The 14,516-nt window shown below is 49.9% G+C and overlaps 1 protein-coding gene across 2 annotated transcripts in view; it reads right to left on the reverse strand.

Annotated features, from left to right (window-relative positions):
• Positions 1-14,516, reverse strand: part of LOC110515515 (protein kinase C beta type) — a 102,974-nt gene that overhangs the window by 11,451 nt on the left and 77,007 nt on the right. For both annotated transcript variants that reach the window (XM_090194714.1, XM_090194712.1), the window contains exons 11-13: positions 7,366-7,457; positions 7,168-7,230; positions 1,113-1,251 (exon numbers count right to left, since the gene is read on the reverse strand). In XM_090194714.1, coding sequence (XP_090050840.1) covers positions 1,113-1,251; positions 7,168-7,230; positions 7,366-7,457 — 294 coding nt within the window. The remainder of the gene's footprint in view (positions 1-1,112; positions 1,252-7,167; positions 7,231-7,365; positions 7,458-14,516) is intronic.

Consider the following 14,516-nt stretch of genomic DNA (forward strand, 5'->3'; position numbering starts at 1 on the left):
GGAGCAAGTGGTGAGATAGAAGGAGGATAGAGGACTAAGGGGGAGGAGAGAGGGATGAGATAGGAGGAGGATAGAGGACTAAGGGGGAGGAGAGAGGGATGAGATAGGAGGAGGATAGAGGACTAAGGGGCGGAGGAGAGAGGGATGAGATAGGAAGAGGATAGAGGACTAAGGGGGAGGAGAGAGGGATGAGATAGGAGGAGGATAGAGGACTAAGGGGGAGGAGAGAGGGATGAGATAGGAGGAGGATAGAGGACTAAGGGGGGGAGTAGAGAGGGATGAGATAGGAGGAGGATAGAGGACTAAGGGGGTAGGAGAGAGGGATGAGATAGAGGACTAAGGGGGGAGGAGCAAGTGATGAGATAGAAGGAGGATAGAGGACTAAGGGGGAGGAGAGAGGGATGAGATAGGAGGAGGATAGAGGACTATCCTGTCTGGGTTGGCTCCCCCCCCCTTAGGGTTGTGCCGTGGCGGAGATCTTTGTGGGCTATACTCGGCCTTGTCTCAGGATGGTAAGTTGGTGGTTGAAGATATCCCTCTAGTGGTGTGGGGGCTGTGCTTTGGCAAAGTGGGTGGGGTTATATCCTTCCTGCTTGGCCCTGTCCGGGGGTGTCCTCGGATGGGGCCACAGTGTCTCCTGACCCCTCCTGTCTCAGCCTCCAGTATTTATGCTGCAGTAGTTTATGTGTCGGGTGGCTAGGGTCAGTTTGTTATATCTGGAGTACTTCTGTCCTATTCGGTGTCCTGTGTGAATTTAAGTGTGCTCTCTCCATGCTGGTCATTTATGAACATTTGAACATCTTGGCCATGTTCTGTTATAATCTCCACCCGACACAGCCAGATAAGGACTGGCCACCCCACATAGCCTGGTTCCTCTCTAGGTTTCTTCCTAGGTTCTGGCCTTTCTAGGGAGTGTTTCCTAGCCACTGTGCTTCTACACCTGCATTGCTTGCTGTTTGGGGTTTTAGGCTGGGTTTCTGTACAGCACTTTGAGATATCAGCTGATGTACGAAGGGCTATATAAATACATTTGATTTTGATTTGAGGACTAAGGGGGGGAGGAGAGGAGAAAGAAGAACAGAAGCGAGTTGAAGAACCGAAGCAATCCTTACCTCAGGAGCGATGTAGTCTGGGGTCCCACAGAAGGTCTTGGTGGTGACACCGTCTAACATGTTCTCTTTGCACATCCCAAAGTCAGCGATCTTAATGTGGCCTTCTGCATCCAGCATCACGTTGTCCAGCTTCAGATCCCTAGGAGAGGCACACACACACACACACACACACACACGTTAAACCTACATACACACGTTACACACACATAAACACACACAGACACATAAACACACAGACATATTAAACATACACTATTATTATCCAAAAGTATGTTTAGTATGTGGACACCCCTTCAAAATGTGTGCATTCGGGTTGTTTCAGCCACACCGCTGTTGCTGACTGGTGTATAAAATTGTACAAAATTGAGCACACAGCCATGCAATCTCCATAGACAAACATTGGCAGTAGAATGGCCTTAATGATGAGCTCAGTGACTTTCAACATGGCACCGTTATAGGATGCCACCTTTTCAAACAAGTCAGGTTGTGAAATGTCTGCCCTGCTAGAGCTGCCCCCCCAGTCAACTATAAGTGCTGTTATTGTGAAGGGGAAACGTCTAGGAGCAACAACGGCTCGGCCTCGACGTGGTAGGACACACCATTTTAAATGTTATTTATTTAATCTTTCAACCAGGCAAAAACAAATTCTTATTTACAATGACTGCCGAACCCTAACCTGGACAAAGTGGTAGGACACACAAGCTCACAAAACGGGCCAAGTGCTGAAAATGACTCAAGTAAAAGTGAAAGTCGCCCAGTAAAATACTACTTGAGTAAAAGTCCAAAAAGTATTTGGTTTAAAATATACTTAAGTATCTAAAGTAAAAAATATAAACCATTTCAAATTCCTGATATTAATCAAACCAGACGGCACCATGAAAAATAAATACAAATTGATGGATAGCCAGGGGCTCCAACACTCAGACATCATTTAGCCAGGGGCTCCAACACTCAGACATCATTTAGCCAGGGGCTCTAACACTCAGACATCATTTAGCCAGGGGCTCCAACACTCAGACATCATTTAGCCAGGGGCTCCAACACTCAGACATCATTTAGCCAGGGGCTCCAACACTCAGACATCATTTAGCCAGGGGCTCTAACACTCAGACATCATTTAGCCAGGGGCTCCAACACTCAGACATCATTTAGCCAGGGGCTCCAACACTCAGACATCATTTAGCCAGGGGCTCCAACACTCAGACATCATTTAGCCAGGGGCTCCAACACTCAGACATCATTTAGCCAGGGGCTCCAACACTCAGACATCATTTAGCCAGGGGCTCCAACACTCAGACATCATTTAGCCAGGGGCTCCAACACTCAGACATCATTTACAAACCAAACATTTGTGTTTGGTGAGTCTGCCAGATCAGAGGCAGTAGAGATGACCAGGGATGTTCTCTGTTTAGTGAGTCCTCCAGATCAGAGGCAGTAGGGATGACCATGGATGTTCTCTGTTTAGTGAGTCCTCCAGATCAGAGGCAGTAGGGATGACCAGGGATGTTCTCTGTTTAGTAAGTCCTCCAGATCAGAGGCAGTAGGGATGACCAGGGATGTTCTCTCTCTGTTTAGTGAGTCCTCCAGATTAGAGGCAGTAGGGATGACCAGGGATGTTCTCTGTTTAGTGAGTCCTCCAGATCAGAGGCAGTAGGGATGACCAGGGATGTTCTCTCTCTGTTTAGTGAGTCCTCCAGATCAGAGGCAGTAGGGATGACCAGGGATGTTCTCTGTTTAGTGAGTCCTCCAGATCAGAGGCAGTAGGGATGACCAGGGATGTTCTCTGTTTAGTGAGTCCTCCAGATCAGAGGCAGTAGGGACGACCAGGGATGTTCTCTGTTTAGTGTGTGAATTGGACCATTTTCCTGTCAAAATGTAACGACTATCTTTTGGGTGTCAGGGAAAATTAATGTAAAAAGTACATTATTGTCTTTAGGAAAGAAGTAAAAGTTGGCAAAAATATAAATAGTACAGGTACAGAAAACAACATAAATAGTAATTTAAAGTATTTTTACTTTAGGTACTTTACACTTACTTTACTTTACACTTTACAGAGTAAGGCTCTGGTTTTTGCCAAGAAGAAGGTTACGACTGTTCAGAATGGTGATATGATACGAGGTTATGATCAATAAGTTGGATACAAGAAGGACTGTTCAGAATGGTGATATGATACAAGGTTATGATCAATAACAAGAAGGACTGTTCAGAATGATTATATGATACGAGGTTATGATCAATAACAAGAAGGACTGTTCAGAATGGTGATATGATACGAGGTTATGATCAATAACAAGAAGGACTGTTCAGAATGGTGATACGATACGAGGTTATGATCAATAACAAGAAGGACTGTTCAGAATGATTATATGATACGAGGTTATGATCAATAACAAGAAGGACTGTTCAGAATGGTGATATGATACGAGGTTATGATCAATAACAAGAAGGACTGTTCAGAATGGTGATATGATACGAGGTTATGATCAATAACAAGAAGGACTGTTCAGAATGGTGATATGATACGAGGTTATGATGAATAAGTTGCAGATACAAGAAGGACCGTTCAGAATGATGATATGATACGAGGTTATGATGAATAAGTTGCCTGTTTATAGATGTGATAGGTAAAGACCTTTAGAGTTCAATTTGGGAGCTGGTAACTCTTTAAAGAACCGCATGGTGCCCCAGATCCTAATGAGTTAATTGTTACATGTTTAATTTAAATTGCGTAACAATTAACCATATTTAGGTTGATTCGATAAATAACAGTCTTTACATTCATGTTAAAAGTCAAATCACGACACCAGTGATGCGAGCCTACCAGACAAGCTAAATGCCTTCTATGCTTGCTTCGAAACAAGCAACACTGAACCATGCGTGAGAGCACCAGCTGTTCCTGTGAAATGCTTACTTACGAGCCCTTTCACAACAACGCAGAGTTAAAAAGTAAGACAAATTTGCAAAAAAAATAACAAAGGAAATAGAGACACAATAATGAGACTATGTACAAGGAGTACACAGTCAATGTGCAGGGGTAAGAGGTTGTTGAGGTAATATGTAACTAGGCAAGTCAGTTAAGAACAAATTCTTATTTACATTGACGGCCTACCCCGGCCAAACCCGGACCACGCTGGGCCAAATTGTGCGCCGCCCTATGGGACTCCCAATCACGGCCGGTTGTGATACGGCCTGGAATCGAACCAGGGTCTGTAGTGACGCCTGTAGCCCTGAGATGCAGTGCCTTAGACTGCTGCGGATCTGAGGGACAAATCGTTTCAGTCTCCTGAGGGGGAAGAGGCGTCGTCGTGCCCGTTTCCACTGACTGTGTTAGTGTGTTTGGACCAAGACAGACCATTAGGGATGTCAAATCAAATCAAATCAAATCAAATTTTATTTGTCACATACACATGGTTAGCAGATGTTAATGCGAGTGTAGCGAAATGCTTGTGCTTCTAGTTCCGATAATGCAGTAATAACCAACAAGCAATCTAACTAACAATTCCAAAACTACTGTCTTGTACACAGTGTGAGGGGATAAAGAATATGTACATAAGGATATATGAATGAGTGATGGTACAGAGCAGCATAGGCAGATACAGTAGATGGTATCGAGTACAGTATATACAAATGAGATGAGTATGTAAACAAAGTGGCATAGTTAGTGGCTAGTGATACATGTATTACATAAGGATACAGTCGATGATATAGAGTACAGTATATACGTATACATATGAGATGAATAATGTAGGGTAAGTAACATTATATAAGGTAGCATTGTTTAAAGTGGCTAGTGATATATTTACATAATTTCCCATCAATTCCCATTATTAAAGTGGCTGGAGTTGAGTCAGTGTCAGTGTGTTGGCAGCAGCCACTCAATGTTAGTGGTGGCTGTTTAACAGTCTGATGGCCTTGAGATAGAAGCTGTTTTTCAGTCTCTCGGTCCCAGCTTTGATGCACCTGTACTGACCTCGCCTTCTGGATGATAGCGGGGTGAACAGGCAGTGGCTCGGGTGGTTGATGTCCTTGATGATCTTTATGGCCTTCCTGTGACATCGGGTGGTGTAGGTGTCCTGGAGGGCAGGTAGTTTGCCCCCGGTGATGCGTTGTGTAGACCTCACTACCCTTACGGTTGAGGGCGGAGCAGTTGCCGTACCAGGCGGTGATACAGCACGCCAGGATGCTCTCGATTGTGCATCTGTAGAAGTTTGTGAGTGCTTTTGGTGACAAGCCAAATTTCTTCAGCCTCCTGAGGTTGAAGAGGCGCTGCTGCGCCTTCTTCACAATGCTGTCTGTGTGAGTGAACCAATTCAGTTTGTCTGTGATGTGTATGCCGAGGAACTTAAAACTTGCTACCCTCTCCACTACTGTTCCATCGATGTGGATAGGGGGGTGTTCCCTCTGCTGTTTCCTGAAGTCCACAATCATCTCCTTAGTTTTGTTGACGTTGAGTGTGAGGTTATTTTCCTGACACCACACTCCGAGGGCCCTCACCTCCTCCCTGTAGGCCGTCTCGTCGTTGTTGGTAATCAAGCCTAACACTGTTGTGTCGTCCGCAAACTTGATGATTGAGTTGGAGGCGTGCGTGGCCATGCAGTCGTGGGTGAACAGGGAGTACAGGAGAGGGCTCAGAACGCACCCTTGTGGGGCCCCAGTGTTGAGGATCAGCGGGGAGGAGATGTTGTTGCCTACCCTCACCACCTGGGGGCGGCCCGTCAGGAAGTCCAGTACCCAGTTGCACAGGGCGGGGTCGAGACCCAGGGTCTCGAGCTTGATGACGAGCTTGGAGGGTACTATGGTGTTGAATGCCGAGCTGTAGTCAATGAACAGCATTCTCACATAGGTATTCCTCTTGTCCAGATGGGTTAGGGCAGTGTGCAGTGTGGTTGAGATTGCATCGTCTGTGGACCTATTTGGGCGGTAAGCAAATTGGAGTGGGTCTAGGGTGTCAGGTAGGGTGAAGGTGATATGGTCCTTGACTAGTCTCTCAAAGCACTTCATGATGACGGAAGTGAGTGCTACGGGGCGGTAGTCGTTTAGCTCAGTTACCTTAGCTTTCTTGGGAACAGGAACAATGGTGGCCCTCTTGAAGCATGTGGGAACAGCAGACTGGTATAGGGATTGATTGAATATGTCCGTAAACACACCGGCCAGCTGGTCTGCGCATGCTCTGAGGGCGCGGCTGGGGATGCCGTCTGGGCCTGCAGCCTTGCGAGGGTTAACACGTTTAAATGTCTTACTCACCTCGGCTGCAGTGAAGGAGAGACCGCATGTTTTCGTTGCAGGCCGTGTCAGTGGCACTGTACTGTCCTCAAAGCGGGCAAAAAAGTTATTTAGTCTGCCTGGGAGCAGGACATCCTGGTCCGTGACTGGGCTGGATTTCTTCCTGTAATCCGTGATTGACTGTAGACCCTGCCACATGCCTCTTGTGTCTGAGCCGTTGAATTGAGATTCTACTTTGTCTCTGTACTGACGCTTAGCTTGTTTGATAGCCTTGCGGAGGGAATAGCTGCACTGTTTGTATTCGGTCATGTTACCAGACACCTTGCCCTGATTAAAAGCAGTGGTTCGCGCTTTCAGTTTCACGCGAATGCTGCCATCAATCCACGGTTTCTGGTTAGGGAATGTTTTAATCGTTGCTATGGGAACGACATCTTCAACGCACGTTCTAATGAACTCGCACACCGAATCAGCGTATTCATCAATGTTGTTGTCTGACGCAATACGAAACATGTCCCAGTGCACGTGATGGAAGCAGTCTTGGAGTGTGGAGTCAGCTTGGTCGGACCAGCGTTGGACAGACCTCAGCGTGGGAGCCTCTTGTTTTAGTTTCTGTCTGTAGGCAGGGATCAACAAAATGGAGTCGTGGTCAGCTTTTCCGAAAGGGGGGCGGGGCAGGGCCTTATATGCGTCGCACTACAACAGGTTGATGCTCGGCCCTCTGTTTCCCCTAGTCCACGATCAGCTCCGTTTGTCTTGCTGACAAACATTCATAAGGCCGCGGGGCCAGACGGAATACCACACGTAACAAACATGGAGTAAAACAGTCACTCACCGGTAAACGATGCCTTTGGAATGGAGGAAGAGGAGGCCGATGGAGATCTCTGCAGCATAGAAACTACACACACACACACACACACACACACGCACACACGCACACGCACACAGTTAGACCAGGCACAGAGGTGTGTGTGTGTGTGTGTGTGTGTGTGTGGTGTGTGTGTGTGTGTGTGTGTGGTGTGTGTGTACTCACACAGCGTGGGGTTCCTTGAACTTGCCGACCTGCTGGATCTGATACATGAGGTCTCCTCCGTTGATATACTCCATCACAAAATATAACCTGTCCTGGAGAGAGAGAGAGAGAGAGAGAGGGGGAGAGACACTCCATCAACAACAACACCCCTTCAAGCAGACCCCGAGAGCTGGAGGTGGAGAGAGAGAGGGGGAGAGAGGGAGGGAGGGAGGAGAGAGAGAGGGAGGGGGAGAGACACTCCATCAACAACAACACCCCTTCAAGCAGACCCCGAGAGCTGGAGGTGGAGAGAGAGAGGGGGAGAGAGGGAGGGAGGGAGGAGAGAGAGAGGGAGGGGGAGAGACACTCCATCAACAACAACACCCCTTCAAGCAGACCCCGAGAGCTGGAGGTGGAGAGAGAGAGGGGGAGAGAGGGAGGGAGGGAGGAGAGAGAGAGGGAGGGGGAGAGACACTCCATCAACAACAACACCCCTTCAAGCAGACCCCGAGAGCTGGAGGTGGAGAGAGAGAGGGGGAGAGAGGGAGGGAGGGAGGAGAGAGAGAGGGAGGGGGAGAGACACTCCATCAACAACAACACCCCTTCAAGCAGACCCCGAGAGCTGGAGGTGGAGAGAGAGAGGGGGAGAGAGGGAGGGAGGGAGGAGAGAGAGAGGGAGGGGGAGAGACACTCCATCAACAACAACACCCCTTCAAGCAGACCCCGAGAGCTGGAGGTGGAGAGAGAGAGGGGGAGAGAGGGAGGGAGGGAGGAGAGAGAGAGGGAGGGGGAGAGACACTCCATCAACAACAACACCCCTTCAAGCAGACCCCGAGAGCTGGAGGTGGAGAGAGAGAGGGGGAGAGAGGGAGGGAGGGAGGAGAGAGAGAGGGAGGGGGAGAGACACTCCATCAACAACAACACCCCTTCAAGCAGACCCCGAGAGCTGGAGGTGGAGAGAGAGAGGGGGAGAGAGGGAGGGAGGGAGGAGAGAGAGAGGGAGGGGGAGAGACACTCCATCAACAACAACACCCCTTCAAGCAGACCCCGAGAGCTGGAGGTGGAGAGAGAGAGGGGGAGAGAGGGAGGGAGGGAGGAGAGAGAGAGGGAGGGGGAGAGACACTCCATCAACAACAACACCCCTTCAAGCAGACCCCGAGAGCTGGAGGTGGAGAGAGAGAGGGGGAGAGAGGGAGGGAGGGAGGAGAGAGAGAGGGAGGGGGAGAGACACTCCATCAACAACAACACCCCTTCAAGCAGACCCCGAGAGCTGGAGGTGGAGAGAGAGAGGGGGAGAGAGGGAGGGAGGGAGGAGAGAGAGAGGGAGGGGGAGAGACACTCCATCAACAACAACACCCCTTCAAGCAGACCCCGAGAGCTGGAGGTGGAGAGAGAGAGGGGGAGAGAGGGAGGGAGGGAGGAGAGAGAGAGGGAGGGGGAGAGACACTCCATCAACAACAACACCCCTTCAAGCAGACCCCGAGAGCTGGAGGTGGAGAGAGAGAGGGGGAGAGAGGGAGGGAGGGAGGAGAGAGAGAGGGAGGGGGAGAGACACTCCATCAACAACAACACCCCTTCAAGCAGACCCCGAGAGCTGGAGGTGGAGAGAGAGAGGGGGAGAGAGGGAGGGAGGGAGGAGAGAGAGAGGGAGGGGGAGAGACACTCCATCAACAACAACACCCCTTCAAGCAGACCCCGAGAGCTGGAGGTGGAGAGAGAGAGGGGGAGAGAGGGAGGGAGGGAGGAGAGAGAGAGGGAGGGGGAGAGACACTCCATCAACAACAACACCCCTTCAAGCAGACCCCGAGAGCTGGAGGTGGAGAGAGAGAGGGGGAGAGAGGGAGGGAGGGAGGAGAGAGAGAGGGAGGGGGAGAGACACTCCATCAACAACAACACCCCTTCAAGCAGACCCCGAGAGCTGGAGGTGGAGAGAGAGAGGGGGAGAGAGGGAGGGAGGGAGGAGAGAGAGAGGGAGGGGGAGAGACACTCCATCAACAACAACACCCCTTCAAGCAGACCCCGAGAGCTGGAGGTGGAGAGAGAGAGGGGGAGAGAGGGAGGGAGGGAGGAGAGAGAGAGGGAGGGAGGAGAGAGAGACATATCTGCACTCTGGACTGTGGTGAGACAACTACAACAGGAGAAAGCGCAGGAGAAGAACAGAGCACTAGAGGAGAGGATCAGACTGCTGGAGGAGAGGTTGAGGGGGATGGAGGAGAGGTTGAGGGGGATGGAGGAGAGGATCAGACTGCTGGAGGAGAGGTTGAGGGGGATGGAGGAGAGGATCAGACTGCTGGAGGAGAGGTTGAGGGGGATGGAGGAGAGGATCAGACTGCTAGAGGAGAGGATCAGACTGCTGGAGGAGAGGATCAGACTGCTGGAGGAGACGATCAGACTGCTGGAGGAGAGGAACAGACTGCTGGAGGAGAGGATCAGACTGCTGGAGGAGAGGATCAGACTGCTGGAGGAGAGGGTCAGACTGCTAGAGGAGACAATCAGACTGCTGGAAGAGAAGATCAGACTGCTGGAGGAGAAGATCAGACTGCTGGAGGAGAGGATCAGACTGCTGGAGGAGAGGATCAGACTGCTGGAGGAGAGGATCAGACTGCTGGAGGAGAGGATCAGACTGCTGGAGGAGAGGATCAGACTGCTGGAGGAGAGGATCAGACTGCTAGAGGAGAGGATCAGACTGCTGGAGGAGAGGATCAGACTGCTGGAGGAGAGGATCAGACTGCTGGAGGAGAGGATCAGACTGCTAGAGGAGACGATCAGACTGCTAGAGGAGACGATCAGACTGCTGGAAGAGACGATCAGACTGCTGGAGGAGACGATCAGACTGCTGGAGGAGACGATCAGACTGCTGGAGGAGAGGATCAGACTGCTGGAGGAGAGGATCAGACTGCTGGAGGAGAGGATCAGACTGCTAGAGGAGAGGATCAGACTGCTGGAGGAGAGGATCAGACTGCTGGAGGAGAGGATCAGACTGCTGGAGGAGAGGATCAGACTGCTGGAGGAGAGGATCAGACTGCTGGAGGAGAGGATCAGACTGCTAGAGGAGACGATCAGACTGCTAGAGGAGACGATCAGACTGCTGGAAGAGACGATCAGACTGCTGGAGGAGACGATCAGACTGCTGGAGGAGACGATCAGACTGCTGGAGGAGAGGATCAGACTGCTGGAGGAGAGGATCAGACTGCTGGAGGAGAGGATCAGACTGCTAGAGGAGAGGATCAGACTGCTGGAGGAGAGGATCAGACTGCTAGAGGAGACGATCAGACTGCTGGAAGAGAGGATCAGACTGCTGGAGGAGAGGATCAGACTGCTGGAGGAGAGGATCAGACTGCTGGAGGAGAGGATCAGACTGCTGGAGGAGACGATCAGACTGCTGGAGGAGAGGATCAGACTGCTGGAGGAGAGGATCAGACTGCTGGAGGAGAGGATCAGACTGCTGGAGGAGAGGAACAGACTGCTGGAGGAGAGGATCAGACTGCTGGAGGAGAGGATCAGACTGCTGGAGGAGAGGATCAGACTGCTGGAGGAGAGGATCAGACTGCTGGAGGAGAGGATCAGACTGCTAGAGGAGAGGATCAGACTGCTGGAGGAGAGGATCAGACTGCTAGAGGAGACGATCAGACTGCTGGAAGAGAGGATCAGACTGCTGGAGGAGAGGATCAGACTGCTGGAGGAGAGGATCAGACTGCTGGAGGAGAGGATCAGACTGCTGGAAGAGAGGATCAGACTGCTGGAGGAGAGGATCAGACTGCTGGAGGAGAGGATCAGACTGCTGGAGGAGAGGATCAGACTGCTGGAAGAGAGGGTGAGAACGATGACGTGTGAAAGAGAACAACCCATTAGAGAGCTGGCCACCCCCCCTGTACTCACATAGGCCGCCCCCTCAGATCAGACCTAAGCCTCTCCTGCCCACCCCATGCCCCCCCCCCCCCCCCACTCCCGCAAAGAGGGCCTCAACATGAAAGTCAAACACAGGCACACAGTGAGCAGGCAAACAGGCCCAAACCCCACTCTTACACTAAGCCCAAGCCAATGGCATGTACCAGATGCCCAGCAGGCTCTGTTCACACTTACTGGCCTGAGGCCGAACCACACGACTAGCAACACTGGACACTTCATGGAACACAAAGCCTTCACTATATCATCCTGGAATATCCAAGGTCTGAGGTCATCTGCCTTTTCCCTAAATAGCAGAAAGAAATCAGAAATACAGACATTGTCATCCTACAAGATATGGTATAGAGCAGACCTAACCCACTCTATTAAATTAGTCAAAACAGGAACATCGGATCACAGTCGGCCAACTGACACCCCAATCAGTTCACAGTCGGCCCACTGACACCCCTATCAGATCACAGTCAGCCCACCCCTATCAGACCACAGTCAGCCCACCCCTATCAGAACACAGTCAGCACACACCTATCAGACCACAGTCAGCCCACTGACACCCCTATCAGACCACAGTCAGCCCACCCCTATCAGACCACAGTCAGCCCACTGACACCCCTATCAGATCACAGTCAGCCCACTGACACCCCTATCAGACCACAGTCAGCCCACTGACACCCCACCCCACTGACACCCCTATCAGACCACAGTCAGCCCACTGACACCCCACCCCACTGACACCCCTATCAGACCACAGTCAGACCACTGACACCCCACTGACACCCATCAGACCACAGTCGGACCACTGACACCCCTATCAGACCACAGTCAGCCCACTGACACCCCACCCCACTGACACCCCACTGACACCCCACTGACACCCCTATCAGACCACAGAAAAATCAGAATCTACTTGAACAGAGCAATAATCAACCATCAAGGCCGAACAAACGGCTTCCTGTTAAGATACAGATGGAAGGAAGGTAGAAACCTAATAAAAACTATACTCCAACAACAAATCCAGTCCCTCCTAGACAACTTCCTGGACAAAATGTTTCCCTGCAATAGTGAAGGTGTAAACTTAGCAGTAGGAAGCCTGAACAGTATATTGGATATCAAATCTAAACATTTTCAAGCGGACAACCTAAGAAAATTAACAACAATGATAAATGGTTTGATGAAGAACGCAAAAAAAAACCTAAGAAAGAAATTGAGAAACCTGTCCAACCAAAAACAGAGAACCAGAAAACCTGAGCCAACGCCTTCACTATGGTGAAACACTAAGAAAAAAGAAGGGACAGCACGTCAGAAATCCGCTCAGTGTGATCAAAGAATCCATAGACTCTATCCACTTCTGGGAAAATTGGAAAACAAACTAAACAAACTACAACACGAAGAGTTATCTTTCCAAAATGGAGACGTAACCACTTCTCCAATCTTTTAGCCATTTAACAAAGAACAAACAGCAAAAAAAAAAACATATACATGATCAAATACAAATCTTAGAATCAACTATTAAAAACTAACAGAACCCACTGGATTCCAGAACAAACTGGATTCCAGAACAAACTGGATTCCAGAACCCACTGGATTCCAGAACAAACTGGATTCCAGAACCCACTGGATTCCAGAACAAACTGGATTCCAGAACCCACTGGATTCCAGAACAAACTGGATTCCAGAACCCACTGGATTCCAGAACAAACTGGATTCCAGAACCCACTTGATTCTCCAATTACATTGAATGAACTACAGGACAAAATAAAAACCCTCCAACCCAAAAAAAGTCCCATGGTGTTGATGGTATGCTAAACTAAAATATATAGACCACAAATTCCAATTGGCTATTCTTAAACATCCTTCTCAGCTCTGGCATCTTCCCTAATATTTGGAAACAAAGGTCTGATCGACCCTTATCGACAAAAGTGGACACAAATTCGACCCCAATAATTACAGTTGAATATGCGTCAATAGCAATCTCTGAAAACCCCTCTGCCGTATCATCAACATTGTCACAATGAAAACATTGTCCTGAGCAAATGTCAAATTGTCTTCTTACCAAAATACCGTACGACAGACCACGTATTCACCCTGCACACCCTTATTGTCAAACAAACAAAACAAAAGCAAAGTCTCCTCATGCTTTGTTGATTTAAAAAAAATAAGCTTTTGACTCAATTTGGCATGAAGGTCTGCTATACAAATGGAAGCGTCGTTGGGGGGGAAAGTATATGACGTTATAAAATCAATGTACACAAACAACAAATTGTCAAAAAACACACACATTTCTTCACACAGGGTCGTGGGGTGAGACAGGGATGCAGCTTGAGCCCCACCCTCTTCAGCATATTTATCAATAAATTGGCGAAGGCACTAGAACAATCTGCAGCACCCGGCCTCACCCTACTGGATTCAGAAGTCAAATGTCTGCTGTCTGATCTGGTGCTTCTGTCCCCAACTAAGGAGGGCCTACAGCAGCACCTAGATCTTCTGCACAGATTCTGTCAAACCTGGGCCCTGACAGACCTGGGCCCTGACAGACCTGGACCCTGACAGACCTGGGCCCCGACAGACCTGGGCCCTGACAGACCTGGGCCCTGACAGACCTGGGCCCCGACAGACCTGGGCCCTGACAGACCTGGGCCCTGACAGACCTGGGCCCTGACAGACCTGGGCCCTGACAGACCTGGGCCCTGACAGACCTGGGCCCTGACAGACCTGGACCCTGACAGACCTGGGCCCCGACAGACCTGGGCCCTGACAGACCTGGGCCCTGACAGACCTGGGCCCTGACAGACCTGGGCCCTGACAGACCTGGGCCCTGACAGACCTGGGCCCTGACAGACCTGGGCCCTGACAGACCTGGGCCCTGACAGTAAATCACAGGAAGACCAAAATAATAGTGTTCCAAAAAAGGTCCAGTCACCAGGACCACAAATACAAATTCCATCTAGACACCGTTGCCCTAGAGCACACAAAGAACTACACCTGCCTCGGTCTAAACATCAACACCACAGGTAACTTCCACAAGCTGTGAACGATATGAGAGACAAGACAAGAAGGGTCTTCTATGCCATCAAAAGGAACACAAAACTCAACATCCCCATTAGGATCTGTCTAAAAAGTACAATCAGTTATCGAACCCATTGCCCTCTATGGTTGTGAGATCTGAGGTCCACTAACTAACCAATAATTCACAAAATGGGACAAACACTCAATTGAGACTCTGCATACAGAATTCTGCAAAAATATACTTTGTGTACAGTGCAAAACCC

The sequence above is a fragment of the Oncorhynchus mykiss genome, chromosome 13 (genome assembly GCF_057628025.1).
Source record: "Oncorhynchus mykiss isolate SJ-2025 chromosome 13, ASM5762802v1, whole genome shotgun sequence".
In the NCBI taxonomy this organism is placed as follows: domain Eukaryota; kingdom Metazoa; phylum Chordata; class Actinopteri; order Salmoniformes; family Salmonidae; genus Oncorhynchus; species Oncorhynchus mykiss.